The following is a 16,944-nucleotide window of genomic DNA, read 5'->3' on the forward strand; positions in this document are numbered from 1 at the left end:
GAAAGCCAGGCGACTTTGGAAATGGGAAACAATCTAGAAGTTTTAGAACTTTCCAGGAAGGGTCAAGGAGTCAAAACAAGTCAGTCAAGAATTTAGAAAAAAAGTCTACAGCTGGTCTTCTTTAAATGTAAGCTCTCAGTCAAGAGATTGGCATTGGGCACCAAGAGTTGAGTTGCAGACACTTCGAAACTAAAAAAATGTGCTGTTAAAGTCCTTATGAGGAGGCGTCCTCTGAGACTCTACCTGTGATTGGACGAGAATGTCCACTGGTCATCTGTCCTATGATCAGACTCTGAAAGGCCACCCTGGCCTGCCTCCAGACCTGCACGGTCTAAACTCAAGCCGGGGAGGCACACTTGGTCGTATTCACGTCCTTAGACACTCAAGGGAAAACCTGTGTTTCTGGGAAGGGTTCGACCTTCTTCAGTCCAGTACAATGTGATTGGCGAAGCCTGTAACGCAGCAACACTTCCTACATGGGAAGGAGACTCTTCATGGTTCTGTGCTAGAAGGGACTCTGTCTAGGGAGCCTTTCCCACATCGCTACACTTCTGTATTTTTAATTGACTTATTTTCATCAGGTATTTTGAATCAAAGTGTACCCTCCCCCCTTCCATCATGGTGAACACTCAAAATTACATTTATAAAAAATTAGCTTTACATCAACATCTATTAAGAGCAAAACTCCGGGCCAAAGCTATTGATCAAATTCCACTTAAAAGGAGGATATTAAGTAAATTAGTTGAGCTGATTAAAAACACCTTCATCAAAGTGGAACATCGGTGCCAACGATATTAAGAGTTGAATTATCGATTTTGCTTTTTATAAAAACAGAATATAGTCCATTAACAGGGAGGACAAACGATCCTTCCTCCTTCACTTTGAGCACAATAAGGGGAGTGAGAGATCTGTTGCTGGGGATGGGGAAGGAAGTACGGGGGAGGGAAGTGTATGAAGGCAGAAAGGAGGCCCTGAGGTCAGAAGCCCAGAGGAGGGCGCGGTCCAGCTGGGCAGCAGGACCACCTACAACCACAGCTGCTGCGAGCGCACACTGGGGCGCTCCCGCTCCCGGCCGCCAGAGGGCGCAGCCCGAGCCGGCGCCGTGCCGGGAAGGAGGAGGGGAGCGCGAGAAGGGTCAGGCGCGCAGGGCGTCCGCGCAGCTCTGCTCCGGGAAGGGCGCGCAGCTTCCACTGCCGGGATGCGGCCGCCCGCGCTGCTGGCGCTGCTCAGCTGCTCCGCGGGTAAGTAGCGCGCGGTCGGGGCGCGGCGTGGGGAGGGAGTCCGGGGCTGCCGGCCGCCCCCGCGCAGTTCCGGCTGCCGCCCGCCCCGTCCCGCCCCGTCCCGGCCGCAGCGCCCTCTAGCGGCGCCACCCCTGGCCCGCGCCCTCTCCGTCTCCGCCTTCTTCCGCCGGGCCAAGCGGGCTGGTGGGGAGGGCGCGGCCGGGTCGGGAGGCTGCTTCGCGCAACTGCTAGAAACTTTGCAAGAGGTCGCGCGGTGCCCGCCCCTGCCGGCTTCCTGCACGCCTTGCCGTGCACACCCTGCGCCCCACTGTGTGCACCCCGCCCCGTGCGTCCCCACCGCCCCGGCGTGTGCACCGCGCGTCCCTCTGAGTGCCCCACTCCGCACCCCACCGTATCTACCTTGAGTTCCACCGCTTGCATGCCACAGCCCGCTGTGGGCACTCTGCGCCCCACTACGTGCACCTACTCCTCACCTTGTGCGCCCCATTCTCTACCTTGTGCACCTCCCGTTCCTCACAGCTATTCACTCATGGGCCCTCCTAGATGTGCACCCCTTCGCTCAACCACATCCCGTGTATTCCTGGTACCCCCGCCGTGCATATCCCGGGTCCTACCTTGTTCTACCCCTCCCGATCCTATGCATCCCGCCCCCCACCCCCCGCCAACGCCTCATGGTGCACACCCCGCATTCCACTGTGTGCACCTTGTTCACCCCCTGCGTCCGGCCCTGTGCACCCCGTTCCTCCGGTTGTGTGCAATCTGAGCACGGCCATGGGCATCCCTCTTCCCATGCTCAACTGTGTGCACCCTGGATTCCCAGCTGTGCATGACCTGTGTCCCACTATGTTCCTACCAAGTCCCCAGTCATCACATTCTGTCCTGCCTTGAGTACCCCACACGCCCCCCCCCGTGTGTTCCTTGCGACCCCACCCAACCTTATACAACCTTCATCCAGCCCTTAGCACACTCTGTACCCTACTGTGACCCCTGTGTCCCTTGTTCCCCCCACCCTATATCCCTAATACTCCTAGCCCTTTTAATTTCCTGGGACTCTACCCCCCCCCCCCCCCCCCCCCCCCCGCCACCGGCCTTCTTTCTAATACATTTGGGCGAGGAGGGGAGGGGAGAGCCCTGCTGAGCCTTGGGGCTTGGGGAGGATTCCCTGGGAAAATCAGAGAACTGATCTGAGGCAGTCCCGCTGCTGCCCATTCCTTCTTTTCCGTTTTCCTGAAGGCGTTTCCTCCCCCCCCCCCCGTTAGCTCAGATGATGTGAGAAAAAGTTAAAAAGTCACTGGGAATGACTTTTTATGATATTTGTTCAAGTTTGAAAGCGTGGGTAAAAAAGAAAAAGCACTCCTCAGCTTGTCATTATAATACTTTCTCTAACCCCGACTTGCCTGTGCTTCCCGTTTCTGAAAAGGCAGAATTTCAGATTTTTAGAAATGGCAGAACAGTGCAGTTTAGGGAAAGACGGTCCACGAGAGCCTTGGCAGCTTGTTTTTATTTGGATTTATGCTTTCCGAATAGGGACATTTTTTTGTTTTGCTTCTGAATACCCCTGGCATTTCTTCAGGTGCTCACTAAGTGTGCGAAAATTGAGCTAGATTAGCTCATAATTAATTGTTCACTCACATGATTAACTTGGCAACACTGTAATTTAAAATGCTGGGGCACCTTGGACCCAGAAAGTGACAATTGACCATGGGGAATTTGGCCAGAGATCATTAACTGAAGAAACTATTGTGGAGCCTGGCAGAGGGCAGGCAGGAGGGTGGGAAGCTGGGTGACTGTGGCCGTCTGCCTTATCGCCTGAAGGTTTCACAGCTAACCGAATGGGTGGGTGGTGACTGAAATTAGCCTTCTATTTGCGGCATGTATTTAATAGTAATATTTGTATCTCACAGATGCAGTATATAGGCTGAAAGCTGGGCTAGTTATTTTTGCATCTACTTTTTAATACCTGTAAGGGGAGATTTGGTTTGATAATACAGGAAAGGATATTTCGAATGAACTAAAATGTCAACACATTTTTAGAGATGCCGCCGAACCTCGTGAAGTTGTTAGATAAGCACGGTAAAGGAAACAGGAAATTCCTTAAAAGGTTTCTATGGGAGGCTGGAGAGGTGGCTCAGTGGTTAGAGCACTGGCTGCTCCTGCAGAGGACTTGAGTTCAGTTCTCAGACCCACATGGCAGCTCACCACCGTCTGTAACACCAGTTCCTGGCTTTCTGATGCCTCCATGGGTACCAGACACACATGCGATACCCATACATACCACATGCAGGCAAATTATTTATATGTGTGTAATAAAAATAAAGTAACCTTAAAACAATCCAAGTCCCTGTGAGACTCTTGGGTCTTGTGAGCTGGCTCCTGTGAGCTGGTACAGGAACGAAAATTCTTTCTTTCAGGCCTGGTGTTTATTGTTTGATTCTTTGATATCAGGGGAGGGACATCGAAATGTCTAAAGATGTGCCCCCACCCCAGTTAGGAATCTGTTGAAAGAGAAAAATGTGACATGCGCCTGGAGTCATTGAATAATTCTGGTAGTTTAGAAGTATATTGTATCCCACCCCCACCCCTTTTTGATTTTCTTGATTGGGTTTCTCTGTGTAATACTTGCTGTCCTGGAACTCCCTGTATAGACCATGCTGGCCTCGAACTCAGAGAGATCCGCCTGCCTCTGCCTCCTGAGTGCTGTGATTAAAGGTGTGCGCCACCACCTTCTGGTTTACACACCCCCTTTTAGAAGTGGTCCGACAGGCAGTTTTCTCGCACACTACCAGAGTTTTTTCTTTTTGAGGAAAGTCCATATAGAGATTTTGTTTTCATCCTCTGTGTATGCAGACAGTTCACGGCTGATTCAGTTCTAGGGTCTGGAATGAGTTCCAGAGTGAGATTTACAACCTCTTGGTTGCCATTCATTAGCTGTATGGCTTTTAGTGGCTTTGAACCTTCATTATTTTATATAGAACTTGAGTCACGGACTTGGCAGACCCCTGGAAATTTTGCTGTCTCCTACAGTTTGAACATACAGAATCCATCATAGAAGAGGCGACTGTCTACCTTGTAGACGTTGGCTCATCTTTCTCTAGCCAGGTTTATTTGTATTACATAGGATTTAAAAGGATGGCGGGGAGGGGGTGGTGATGATGTTGCTATGGGATATTTCTCAGTGGCTTTTGTAAATGGGGTAATCAAGGAGCTCTCTGTGAGGATTATGGGGACATTCACTTAAAGTGGCCGGGGAAGCCAGGGTATAGCGCTTTGGGGCTTGTATTTTTTTGTCTTTCTCATTGATTTTTTTTTTTTTTCGAGACAGGGTTTCTCCGTAGCTTTTGGTTCCTGTCCTGGAACTAGCTCTTGTAGACCAGGCTGGCCTCGAACTCACAGAGATCCGCCTGCCTCTGCCTCCCGAGTGCTGGGATTAAAGGCGTGCGCCACCACTGCCCGGCGTTTCTCATTGATTTTGAGTGGACCTGATGGCTTGAACTCTGGAGGTCACGTTGTGGCCATGAGGTTACCTTAAACATGGGGGGCAGGTAGAGGGAAGGAAGCAGCTGGATACCAGATGGACGCAGAGCGCTACGCCGGCCCTGTCTGTCACCCACTTGCAGCCTTGCATCGCTGGAGATGATATGCAGCCAAGCCCACTCTTAATTGATACCTCTGCGGAGAAGACGATCTGAACCAATGGTGAAATAATAGCTATTAGCGTTTTTCTTTCACATCCCTGTCTGTTCTCTGAGGGAGCCAAGATTCTATTTCTTAGCACCTGCCAAATTGGAATGATTTTTTTTTTTCTTCTGAGCCAAGTCTTGCTCAGATTCTTCTCATTATGGTGAGTCAGAAATTTTAAGACAGAGTCAAACCTAACTCTGAGTTGTTTTCTGTGTGGGCTTTTTTTTTTCTTTTTGATTTTGCAAATTCCCCTGTTGTTTCTTAAGGCCGCGTGTAGCTATTGATGACAGTGGTTTTAATTCTCCAGATAGATTTGTCGTCATTTGGGACCCACCCCTAGCAAGTTGGCATAATCTACTTGGTCATGAACTTGACCCTGTAGCTCAGTCAAATCCTATAACCATGATGTCAAAGTTCTTCCCAACCCCCCAACGAAACCACATTCACTGGAGGAATACATTTGAATTGCTAGATAGAGTTGATTTCAAAATCATTAAAAAAAATTATTAAACTGAAAGACTATTTGGATTCATTATTCAAAGGTAACTTTTGAGGACCTACTATGTGTTGGGTACTGAGCTGTCCCCAGGAACAAGACCGCTAGCTCCACCCTTGTGGAGGTGGCTGTGTAGGAGGGAAAGCAACATTCAGTAATTAAACCAGAACCCAGCTGCATCCTGCTAAGTTCCGGACACTTTGAGAAGGTGTGGCAGGGAGGTCCTTGCCTCTGTCTGCTCAGGTACAGCAACACTTGTTAAAGATGCCACTAGGTCACCCATGTAGCATTGATAGCCAGGGATATTGTGAAGTAGTGGTTCTCAAACTTTCTAATGCTGTGACCCTTTAATACAGTTCCTCATGTGTGGTGACCACCCCCCTCCCCCACACACCATAAAGTTATTTTAGTTGCTACTTCATAGCTGTAATTTGCTACTGTTGCGAATCGTAACGTGTGTGTGTGTGTGTGTGTGTGTGTGTGTGTGTGTGTGTGTGTTCTGATGCTCTTAGGTAATGCCTGTGAAGGGGTCTTTTGACCCCTGGGGGTCGCCACCCAAGGGCTGAGCACTGCTTTTATAAAGCATCCTACAAGCCATAGACATAGGACCGCCCTGCTGCCATTAGACAGCTTAGTTATCGGGCTCCAAATGTCAGTAGTGTTGCGCTTTGAGAAACTGGTAGATCCATGAAGGCTTCCTGGAGGAAGTGGTGGCCGCTGTAAGCTCAACCCTGAAGGGAAAGGAGAAACCAGACAACTGGGAGGGAGAAGCAAGCATGCCAGTGGGAGGAGAGCGGGGGAGGAGGATTCAAGTAGAGAAATAGCAACCTGGAGAGTTTAAGAAAAGAGGCAGAAAGGTGTCGGGGCCAGGTGAGGTGGGCCCTGCATATAAGGTCGCAGACTCGTGAGTGGCCTTGTGGAAGGGCTTGTCGTGCGTGATGCTCGTTCTGGCTGTTCTGTGAGACAGGGATTCCAAGGTTCGTGTAGACCTGGGGAAAAGTAAGCAGAGAGCAGCGTAATGACACATGGGTATGAAGACGCCATAATGAGACACATTGCTTCGTATGGTAATTTTAAAAACTCCTTTTAAACAACGAGAGAAGCTTCCAGACTCCATGATTGATTGGGACAGTGGGCTGAGAGTGGAGCGGGGTAAGAACGAATCCTTGTTTCATCTTTTTGTTTTTGTTTTTCACCTGGAGATCAGACCTGGGGGGCTTCACACTGGAGAGATGGCTCAGGGTTTAAGAGCACTTGCTGCTCTTCCAGGGGACCAGAGTGCGGTTCCCAGCACCCATGTCAGCCAGCTCACTACCATCTGTAACCAGCCTCCCCACCTCCAATCTTTTCAAACAAAAATCCAGGGTCTTTGTGCACGGTAGGCGTGTGCGCTGTCGCTGAGCTACACCCACGCTCTGAAATAAATACCGCTCTCTGTAAGAAACGGGCCAGAGGCTAGTGTCTGGGTTCTGATGTGGGTGTTTAGAGGAGGGCCAGAATTAATTTTTTTTATTATGGTTAAGTATGTATGATAGAAAATCCATTAAGTATATTTTGAGTATATATATAGTACCTATATATATGTTTATATATCTATGTATATATACACACACACATATATATATATACCTATTGAGGTATATAGTTCTGTGGGGTTACATAGCTTGACTTTTAATTTTCAGGGGGCTGGGAGGTGAGGGTGATGAGTTCTGGACAAGTTGAATTTAGGGTGCATGTAAATTTTTCAAATCTGGTTAGAAATCTGGGTCAGAGCAGGGCATGGTGGCACATGCCTTTAATCCCAGCACTCTGGAGGCAGAGGCAGGTGGTCTCTGTGAGTTCCAGGACAGCCAGGGCTGTTACACAGAGAAACCCCATCTCCAAACAAACAAACAATAAACACAAATGTAAATTAAAAAATAATTTGGGTCAGGAGCTTACCTACTTGACAAACTTGAGGGGCTGTTTTTGTAGGTGGCATTTTGAGCAGTTTGTGCATATATATATATATATATATATATATATGTTATATATATTACTTTTTTAAGGAAGAAAGGCTTTGGCAAAATAATTCTTTTGTGCTTCGCTTCAACTGTATGCATGCTAGAGACGTTTCGACTTTTGGGAAGACAGCCGTCTTTGTAAATATGAAACTGTGGGTTTAGGTGAAAGAGTAGAAGTCTCATTAGAGGGAATTTGCATATATCAGATATGACAGCACCGGTTTCTCCGAGGGGTGTGGCTTATCTGCACTTCTAATAGAATCTGCTGGCAAAGGGAAAAGGTGATCTATTGCTGTTTGCATTATTGCTTGCTGTGAGAAGCTCAAGGCTTCTCATACTTCACGTTGAATTTATCTTCTGTAGATCCTTGAGGGTGGTTATGCATGAGTTTGTGTATCGTTTATGAAATGAATGAAGGGAAGAGTTTGAAAAGGACAAGGTCGTTATGGAAATCCCCCATGTAGCTCGCTAGCTCCCTTGAGTTCTTGGGTAGCTGTCTGTCCCGATGTGTGTCAGGCTTTAGTATACGTGATAGTCATATCAACATTCCCAAACTCCTCCGTCTGTTCAAATGGAGATTCCAGGTAACTTAGTCTGTAGGATAATGCAGTCTACATGAAGCTGGGGTTAAGACAGCTCTTGAAGCTGAACAATGGTGGCGGGTGGTGGGTGTGGAAGGAGTGCGCACAGGCATGTAGGGAAGGGGCACATGGGGTTGCCTGTTATGTCACAACCCAGATCCAGTACCTAGAGGCCTGGGCTGCTTCCAAGTGAGGAGTACTGACCCCTTCTTCGGTGAGTGCCTCCTGACTTACCATCTCTCACTAGGCCTCGCCAGTCTTCAGTGCTCGAGTATAAGCAACTGTACACTGTTGTAGGAGAGGCTGCTTGTTTGTCCTGGCCACCCGGCTAGCTTAGCCCCGAAATAACCACACAGAAATTGTATTAATTAAAACACTGCTTGGCCCATTTGCTTTAGCCTCTTATTGGCTAGCTCTCACATCTTGACTTAACCCGTTTCTATTAATTTGTATATCGCCACATGGCAGTGGCTTACTGGGAGAGATTCCAACCGGCGTCTGTCTCAGGCAGAAGATCCATGGCTTCTCTGACTCTGCCGTTCTTCCTCCCAGCATTCAGTTCTGTTTTCTCCGCCTACCTATGTTCCACCCTATCAACTAGGCCAAGGCAGTTTCTTTATTCATCAACCAATGAAAGCAACACACAAACAGAAGGACCTCCTACACCAGTACATGCTAGTAGTTTTTTGTCCACCTGATACAAGCCAAGTCATTTGGGAGGAGGGAGCCTTGGTTAAGAAAGGGCCCCCAGCAGATGAGTTTATGAGCAAGCCTGTGGGGCATTTTCTTGGTGATGGATGTGGGAGGGCTCAGGTGACTGTGGGTGGTGCCACCCTGGGCGCCGCGGTAAGAAAGCAGGCCGAGCAAGCCACGAGGAACAAGCCAGTAAGCAGTGTGTTCCTCCATGGCCTCTGCATCAGCTCCTGGTTGATGGACTATAAGCTGAAATAAACCCTTTCCTCCCCAAGTTGCTTTTGGTCATGGGTGTTTTATTACAGCAGTAGAAACCGAACGGGCAGCAACCAAACCTCCAGTGTATTAGCCTTGGAGGCCAACCTTCTCCAAACCTCCCTTCTAGAAAGCTGATTTTTTGAGCTCTATTTGAAGTGAGCCTTGCATATGTGTATTTTTAACAAGGGGCCCAGGTTATCTGTGTGCACAACCAGGTATGGGAATGCCGTGGATCAGTCCTTTTCTACACTAGGAATATGTCTTACTCTCCTTGGTTAATAAAAAGCTACCGGTAGCTGAACAGGAAGTTAGTTGGGAAAGCCAAACTGAGAATGATGAGAAGGAGGGCGGAGTCAGAAGAGGCACCACCCAGCCACCCCAGGAGCCAGACATGCTAGAGGACGGGTAAAGCCAAGAGTCATGTGGCGATACATAGATGAATAGAAATGGGTTAATTTAAGTGTAAGAGATAGCCCGAGCTATTGGCCAAGCATTTATAATTCATATAAACCTCTGTGTGGTAATTTGGGAAGCAGCAGCTGGGTATTTGGAAACGGGTGGTCAGAGAAAGTGTCCATTTACATGGGAGCTCTTCCTGGTCCACCTAGGCTCAGGTACCAACTGTGACCATTACTGGGTGACTTTCATGAACATCTGTAAAATGTGGAGATGCCTCGGAACTGCCCTGCCTTGAAGATGAGCTGGGTAAATTTTATGGAACAGAACCCCAGCTCGTATCGGTCAAGGGGGTTTCTCTATTTAGGAAAGAAGTAGAAACCCCAGAACTCAGACCAAGAAGTCTTTCTCTGGTTCCAGCACCATGTCCTAGTTGGCTTCCTATTGCCATGATAAGCACCATGACCAAAATCAACTTGGGGAGGGGAGGGTTTGGCTCACAGGTTATTGTCCATTATGGAGTCGGGGCAGGAACTCAAGGCAGGAACTGCAGCAGAAAGCACGAAGGAGTGCTGCTTACAGACTTGCTCAGCCTGCTTTCTTATACCACCCAGGACTGCCTGCCGGGGGTGGCCCCACCCACAGTGAGCTGGGCCCTCCTACATCAGTCATAGCCCCATCAGCTGACCGGATGGAGGCATTTTCTCATTTGAGGTTCCTTCTTCCCAAATGACTCCAGCTCGGGTCAAGCAGACAGAAATATAACCAGTGTATATAATTTGGCAGATTTTTGTATCCTTCTGAAGAGACTGCTGTGATTTTAAAAAGCACTAGAGCCGTGAGTTGTTCTAGCGAAGCCTTGTAGAGCAGGCACAAGGAAGTCTCTGGGCTTAGACTCTCTCAGATTGTATACAGCATGGATTGCTGCTGGTGGGGACTTTCCATCTGCTTTTTCTTGTGAGGGACAAGCTGCCCGTCAGTTAATTGCCCATTGTGTTTTTCTAGAGTAAGCCTGGCAGTTATCATTCAACAATATGATTGCTATTTAAAGGCGTTTTACGAAGAGCTAATTTCCTTGTGTTTGCATATTTGCTTTGTGTTCTACTGCAGTGTGTTTTGGAGAGGGCTGTGTGAGCAGGGTTTTTTTTTTTTTTTTTTCCGATTCTGTTTCAGACCATGGACATCCTTATAAAGATAGGTTTTGAATCTCAAACTGTTGGAGTGAAATTTTTGCTTTTTCCCCCCATCTTGACTGACTTCTTTAATCAAGATGTAAATCAGAGAGGCGAATTCTCTTGCTTTGTAAATGTATGTGGTTATTCCCATTTCTGTCCCATGTGCTGTGCTTGTAAATTTAATTATCTTCCAGCTCACAGGGTCTCTGGGCCAGGCTGTCTTTCTTCCTTGTCTCATGCTACTTTTTATAGTCACGCAATGCTGGGGCCTCAGGTCTCCTCTACCACAGCTCCTTTCTCTTGTCAATTCGAAGGACATGGATCTTTTAAAGAACTCTGTAAAAATTTCTCTTAAAGGGTACTAGAGAGACGGCTCCATGGTTAAGAGTACTTACTGCTCTTGCAGAGGGCCTGAGTTCAATTCCCGGCATCCGTGTCCAGAGACCCACAATTGCCTATAACATCAACTCAAGAGATTCTGATGCCCTCTTTGGGTCTCCTTGGGCACTACACGTGCGTGCGTGCGTGCGTGCGTAAGTGCGTGCGTGCGTGTGTTCCAGGGGTTGCCTGGAAGGGCCCAGAGTCTTGACCGCATGTCCAGTACTGAGTGGGCAGGCTGTGGCTTCAGTCTTCTTGCACTATGGAGACCCCAGCAGTGCCGGTCTCTCTGACTCCACGCTATGTACTGTTCCGTGCAGAGGAAGCTGCTTTCGGAGTCTTGTGCTTAATTCATTCAGTGTCCAGGAGCTGGCTTCCCTCGTATCTGCTCACCCCATGGCCTATTCTTCCTGCCAAGTCCCGAAGGTGGGGGTCATGTGCTCTGTTCTTCTGCACGGCCTTTTGACTTGTCCCTCCCAACTGTAGCCGCTTGCATATCTGCCTCTAAGGTTATCTTCGGCAGATATCTTCTGTCCCCTCAGCCTGACAGCCTAAGGTGCTGCCTTGCAGTTCCCCTATCCTGACTGAGGCCCAGAGATAGTCGTGCGCCAGTAGCCTCCCAGCTGGCACGTGTGTGCCCGTTCTTATCCCCTGAACAGTCGTTCTGTTCACTGTCTTGAGAAGTCTATCTAGAAAACACAGCTCCATTTTGCATTTCCTTCCTCAAGATGCTTTCATGCCCAAGGGTGGAGGGGGAAAGACTAGGTTCTTAAGGCTCCCCTTCATTGTATTCACCTGCCCCATAACTCCTGCCCTCCAGGTGCTCCCCCATCAGACTTCACTCTTCCCAGCCATTAACCCCTAAGTGCCCCTACTCCATCAACTCTACCCTCTCAGGTATGCCCACCCCAGTCATCCTCCCAGGTGTCTCTGCCTTGGCTGCCCCCTTAAGCCAAGTGTCCCCTCTCCAGCTAATGCCTAGTCACCCCCTCAGGTGTTACCACCTCAATCAATCACACCCCAAGTTCCTCACCCAGTCAGTTCCCCTGCATAGGTGATTCCTCCGCATTCACCAGGTATCCCCAACACAGGTACTTCCCCTACCAGTCACCCCCTCTCACAAGTTTGTTTCAGCTGCTGTTACCCCTTCTCCTTGGTGTGCTAGCCCTCTCATTCCCCCCTCAGTGCCCCTGCCCATCCTCTCTCCTGCACTTTCTGTCATCCCTTGGGTGTCCAGGCACTAGGCGCCTGGGCCTGTGTGTGTGGGAAGTCTGTTTCTAGGCCTCTGTGGTACCTTACCACGTGCCCTCTGGGCGAGGGCCACCTCCAAGCTTCAGGACTCTTGACAGACTCAGCTGGAGACTGTGGGCTCCTCTAGGGGGCAGGGCCTTCATCTTTAGCATAACCTGGCACAGACAGACAGACTTCTTGTCTTTTGAACAAAGGAAAGTCTGAGCGAGTGAGGTTGAAGAAGATGGCCCTGCACACATGCCAGGGCCTTTTGCAGAAGATGACCTCCTCAGTCCCTCAGGGGCCACTGGTTCAGGCCCTTCACCCTGTAGGTTGGCAGTGCCGGCTAGAGCTGCTTCCCAATGTGTCAGCGACTGGGGTTGATGCATCTGTCCAGGGACGGTAAGGAAGAGGAGGGTTCTGTGCTTACGGCCTTTCCCTGGGCCGAGTCTGCTGGACTCGGGATTGCTTTTGCTTCTCTGCCCTCAGTGGAGTGGGTTACCCTTAAAGCTTTCATTAGAACAAACCCCAAATGGGCCTTGAGCTGTGGTCCTGAGGTGAAAGGCTCCCTCCCTCCTGGGACCTGCAGGGAAATTCAGAAAGCTCAGGGAAAGGAAGGGTCAGCCCCTAGAGGCCAGAGCTGCCTGGGGAAAGGAAATGTTTGGTAAGTCGGGGCACAGGGAAGAAAGAAAGAAAGCCACAAGGCTTTTTCTCCCACAGGGTGGTAGAAGCCAACAACCCAGGTGGGTTGGTGATTGCATCAGATTTTCTGCCTCCCTCCTGGCTTCTCGGCAGGACTTGCACCCACCTGACAGATAGATGGACAGTCTGCATTGTCTTGATTAGTGACATAACTTGCACATTGCAGGATGTTTTTGTTTGTGTTGTTTTGGAGACCGTGTCTCTGTAGCCCAAGCTAACCTTGAACGCATGACCTTCCTGCCTCCAGCACCCGAGTGCTGCGAGTACGGGTGTGTGCCACCACGTTTAGCTTCCCTGAGGTGGGAAACTGGATGCAGAGCGTGTTACTGTTTTCTGTGGTTTTCAGTTTTGTTGGGTTTCTCTGATGGACGTTTCTGGAAAACTTGGGAATTAGGGGGCACGAGCGCATTCCCTGCACGGAGGCAGGGTCCTCCATCCACTCCCAGGACCCAGGCCAGCCAGGTGGTGCATACTACACACACTGCAGTTAACTCCTTCGGGTTTCTTCAGCATTGGGGCTTCATCTAGCCTGTAAAACTGCATCCCAGGCTACTTGTAAGATCTCGATTTTTCTTTCCGCTATAGGTGTGCTCACACATCAGTTGGCCTGAATTATTTAACGTTATCGTGGAAAAGGCCTGATTTCTATCGCCTGCCCTGATTTGCACTTTAAATATAGTTCCCTGTCTCAGTTCACCAGAACTCGTGTTGAAAATAGAAGAGAGAAAATGACTCTTAAACAGCAGTATGGCACGTAAAAGCGTGATTTACCTTGGAATACTTCTCCAACTCCACGTTAAGGCACTAACGCCACATTTTCAGAAATGCTTTCCCCTGCCAAACCTAGGAGTCATGACGCCTGAAAGGAAAACAGTGGCCAGTGAGCCCCAGGTGGCCATTCCTGGCGCTCCTTTGGCCGGCAGGGTATGTGTTGGAGAGGGTCCCTCATCTCCTTCTCCCTCTCAGTCCTCCCCACCTCTGAGATCGCCAGACCTTAATATTAAATCAAAAGCAATTCAACCATGAACATTAGAAATACAGGACATCTCATGTAGATCCAAAGCCCGACGGCAACTTGGGGGACTTCGCGTCAGTACAGCACACTCCTCGTGCAGTGCGCAGAGCCCGTCATTTTCCACTGAGAATTATTCAGCCTCTGTTTATATTTGTGTTTTCTATATTCTGCTTGCTTTTCTGATTAGCATACCCCAAATCTGCAGTGCGTCAAAATGCTGAAATTAAAAATAAAAAAGAAAAGGAAAAACAAAAGCAAACATTGACCTGTCTCCTCTCACTTGTGAAAATGAGACGCTGGGTTCTATTAATATCGAGATCTAATTTAAGACAAAAAGTAGTTTAAGAGTTTTACACTTAAGCTATTGGGAAATTATCTTTGCTTCGGTAATACAAAGTCAGTGTTTGTTAGAACTGCTGGAGTAAATGGACAGATTTTTAAGCCTTATTTACTCTGTTTTCTCACTCTTTTAACCCATTTACACCCCTCTTTCATCATCTTTTCCCAAGAAAGCTGGGTTTTGTTGGGAGGAATTCTGCAAATGACTCATCATTCTTTGCTTTGATTTATTATGTGCCTATGGAATACATTTGGTGCCTGCATGGTTTTGTTTGTTCAGTTTAGGTGATAGAAGACAGTCAGGGTGAGGGAGAGATGGAGAGCGATGGCCATACTCACGGTGTCGCTTTAAATATTATGTCATCTTTGCTGTGGAAAAAGATTTTAATTTCACAATAGAGTGATGGAGACGATGACAGGGTTTTTATTTTTAAAGGATTTTTTTTAAATGTCTAGATCTGTGTATTTTGGGATAGAGATAGATGCGAACAGTAAGCCTTGTCTGCATGAAGGCCTGGCATCTCCTTCTTAACAGGCAGCATCTTTGGGGCTCGCTTGACTTATTGGTGGTGTGTTCCTTGGTGTGTAGATCTTATTTACACAGCGACACTGGGAAGTAGTAGCTGCCTTTTAAAAGGAGAGGCTGCACCTTGGTGCCTCCTGGAGCCCATGCAGAAAGGGACCCCCTTCTTAGCAGGCACAGCCCCACGAGTCATAGCCCTTCAGCTTTGCAGGCAAGTCAGCTGAAAGAAAATTCCAGATGTTAGATGGTGCCATTGGACCTTTTAAACGAGAAAGGTACTTTATTTAATAACAGAGGAAATGATAACCAAGAGACCTTAGATGATCTAGGTTTGAAATAAGAACTGACTGGAAGGAAGGGAGTTTTTTTTTTTTTCTTCCAGTGCTGGGGATCAGCCGAGTTCTGCATGTTAGGCAAATATTCTGTCACTGAGCTCCATCCTCAGCAAGATGGATCTCTGAATGGAAAAGCACGTTGGCATTGCTCCTCGGATGTGAGGCCATACTGCTCGGAGACAGACATTCATGGGTGGAAACAGGCTTGTTCAAAACCCATCCTAAAGAAGACAGAGGCAACTCTCAGCCTCAGATGTCCATCTCTAGGTGTTTAAGGGGGCAGAGAGCTTTTATGGGGTGAAGACGGGGAGTTATGAATAGATAGTGGGCAAGAGAGCTTGTGTGCTGGCTAGTGTCTAGTGTCTTTTCTCTTCTTTGGGATGACTTTTCTTCCTTCCACAAAAGGATTAAGGGGAGGGAAGGTAAAAGAAGAAGAGGAGCACTGGATTATTTATTAATTTTTAAAGATTATTTTGTTTTATGTGTGTGAGTGTTTGCCTTCATGTATGTATGTGCTCCATTTGTGTGCAGTACTTGCAGAGGCCAGAAGAGGGTGATGGGTCACCCTGGAATTGGAGTTACAGATGATTGTGAACTGCCAAGTGGGTGCTGGGAACTCAACCTGGGTCCTCTGCAAGAGCAGCCAGTGCTATTAACTGCTGAGCTAGCTTTCCACCTCTCCCATACTATATGTCAGTCCATCCATCCATCCACCCATCCATCCATCCATCCATCCATCCAGGATCTCCCTATGTAGCCCTGGCTGGCCTAAAACTCTATATAGATCATATTGACCTCAATCTGCCGAGATCTACCTTACTCTTCCCCTTGAATCCTGAGATCAAAGGTGTATGTCATCATACCCCAGCAAAGGACAATTTAAAATAAACTGCTATAGCTTGACCACAGTTTTATAGCCTGTAAGTTCTCAGCATGTTTATTTTCCAGAATCCAGTGCTGCCAACTGATGTTAACATGTCACCATGATGTTTATTTCTTCCCTATTTTAGGTTAAACTCATAACTTTGTACATACAAAACACATACTCTCCACTGTGCTGTAATCCCAGCATCTATATTTAATTAGTAATTCTGGTTTTGGTATCTCCTTGAGAATTTAATTAATTAATTAAACTATTTAATTTTTCTTCTAATTATGTGTATATGTTTGTGTCTGTGTGTGGGTTTGTGCCAGTGGGGACCAGAAGAGGGTGTCAGATCCCTTGAAGCCAAGTAACAGGTGGTTGTGAGCCCTCTGACAGGGGTGCTGGGAATTGTGTCCTCTTTAGGAACAGTAAATGCTCTTAACTGATGAGCCATCTCTCCAGTCTCCTCCCTGACTGTTTCTAATGTCTCTTGGGAGCAAATGAAGTAAGACAAACCCCAAATATTAAGTACCCAGAAACAGGACTGAATGACATTTGGGTTAAATGTCTGCTTTATTAATGATTTGAGCCTTGATATGTGTGTGTGTGTGTGTGTGTGTGTGTGTGTGTGTGTGTGTGTGAAGCATGGAAACAGATCATATCATGGTGAAAATAGTTGGGCATGGGCAATAGGCTGTCTTCTGCTGGATTAGATGGGTGTTGCTGGTAAGGGAAGCCTTTCAGTGAGGGGACCCCATGGCCGACACATACCTCAGTGTGCTGTTCGCATCCTAGTTAGCCAATAAAATTATATTTCTGTGTGTGAAGCTTGTAATAAGAGTCTTTTAGTAGTGGTCCCCAAATACGTATTTCCAGCTGGTGCCGAGTTCTCTAATGAATGGGCGAGCCAAGAGGGGAGGACTGAGGCAGGTGTACCGTCTAGGCAGTTGCGGGACCTCGTTCACTGTTTGCTCTTATCTAAATTCCACACACTGAGGTTCCTTTGGCTTGCACTTCAGTTTCAACCCTGCCG

At 48.1% G+C, this 16,944-nt stretch overlaps 1 protein-coding gene across 1 annotated transcript in view; it reads left to right on the plus strand.

Annotated features, from left to right (window-relative positions):
- The first annotated feature begins 1,112 nt into the window (after positions 1-1,112).
- Positions 1,113-16,944, plus strand: part of B3glct (beta 3-glucosyltransferase) — an 85,389-nt gene continuing 69,557 nt past the window's right edge. The window contains exon 1 of the mRNA XM_041678321.1: positions 1,113-1,241. Within this exon, the coding sequence (XP_041534255.1) occupies positions 1,199-1,241 (43 nt within the window). The 5' untranslated portion in view covers positions 1,113-1,198. The remainder of the gene's footprint in view (positions 1,242-16,944) is intronic.

Source organism: Microtus oregoni, unplaced genomic scaffold (genome assembly GCF_018167655.1).
Source record: "Microtus oregoni isolate MIOR12 unplaced genomic scaffold, Mior012 000029F_ref0000214, whole genome shotgun sequence".
Classification (NCBI taxonomy): Eukaryota; Metazoa; Chordata; class Mammalia; order Rodentia; family Cricetidae; genus Microtus; species Microtus oregoni.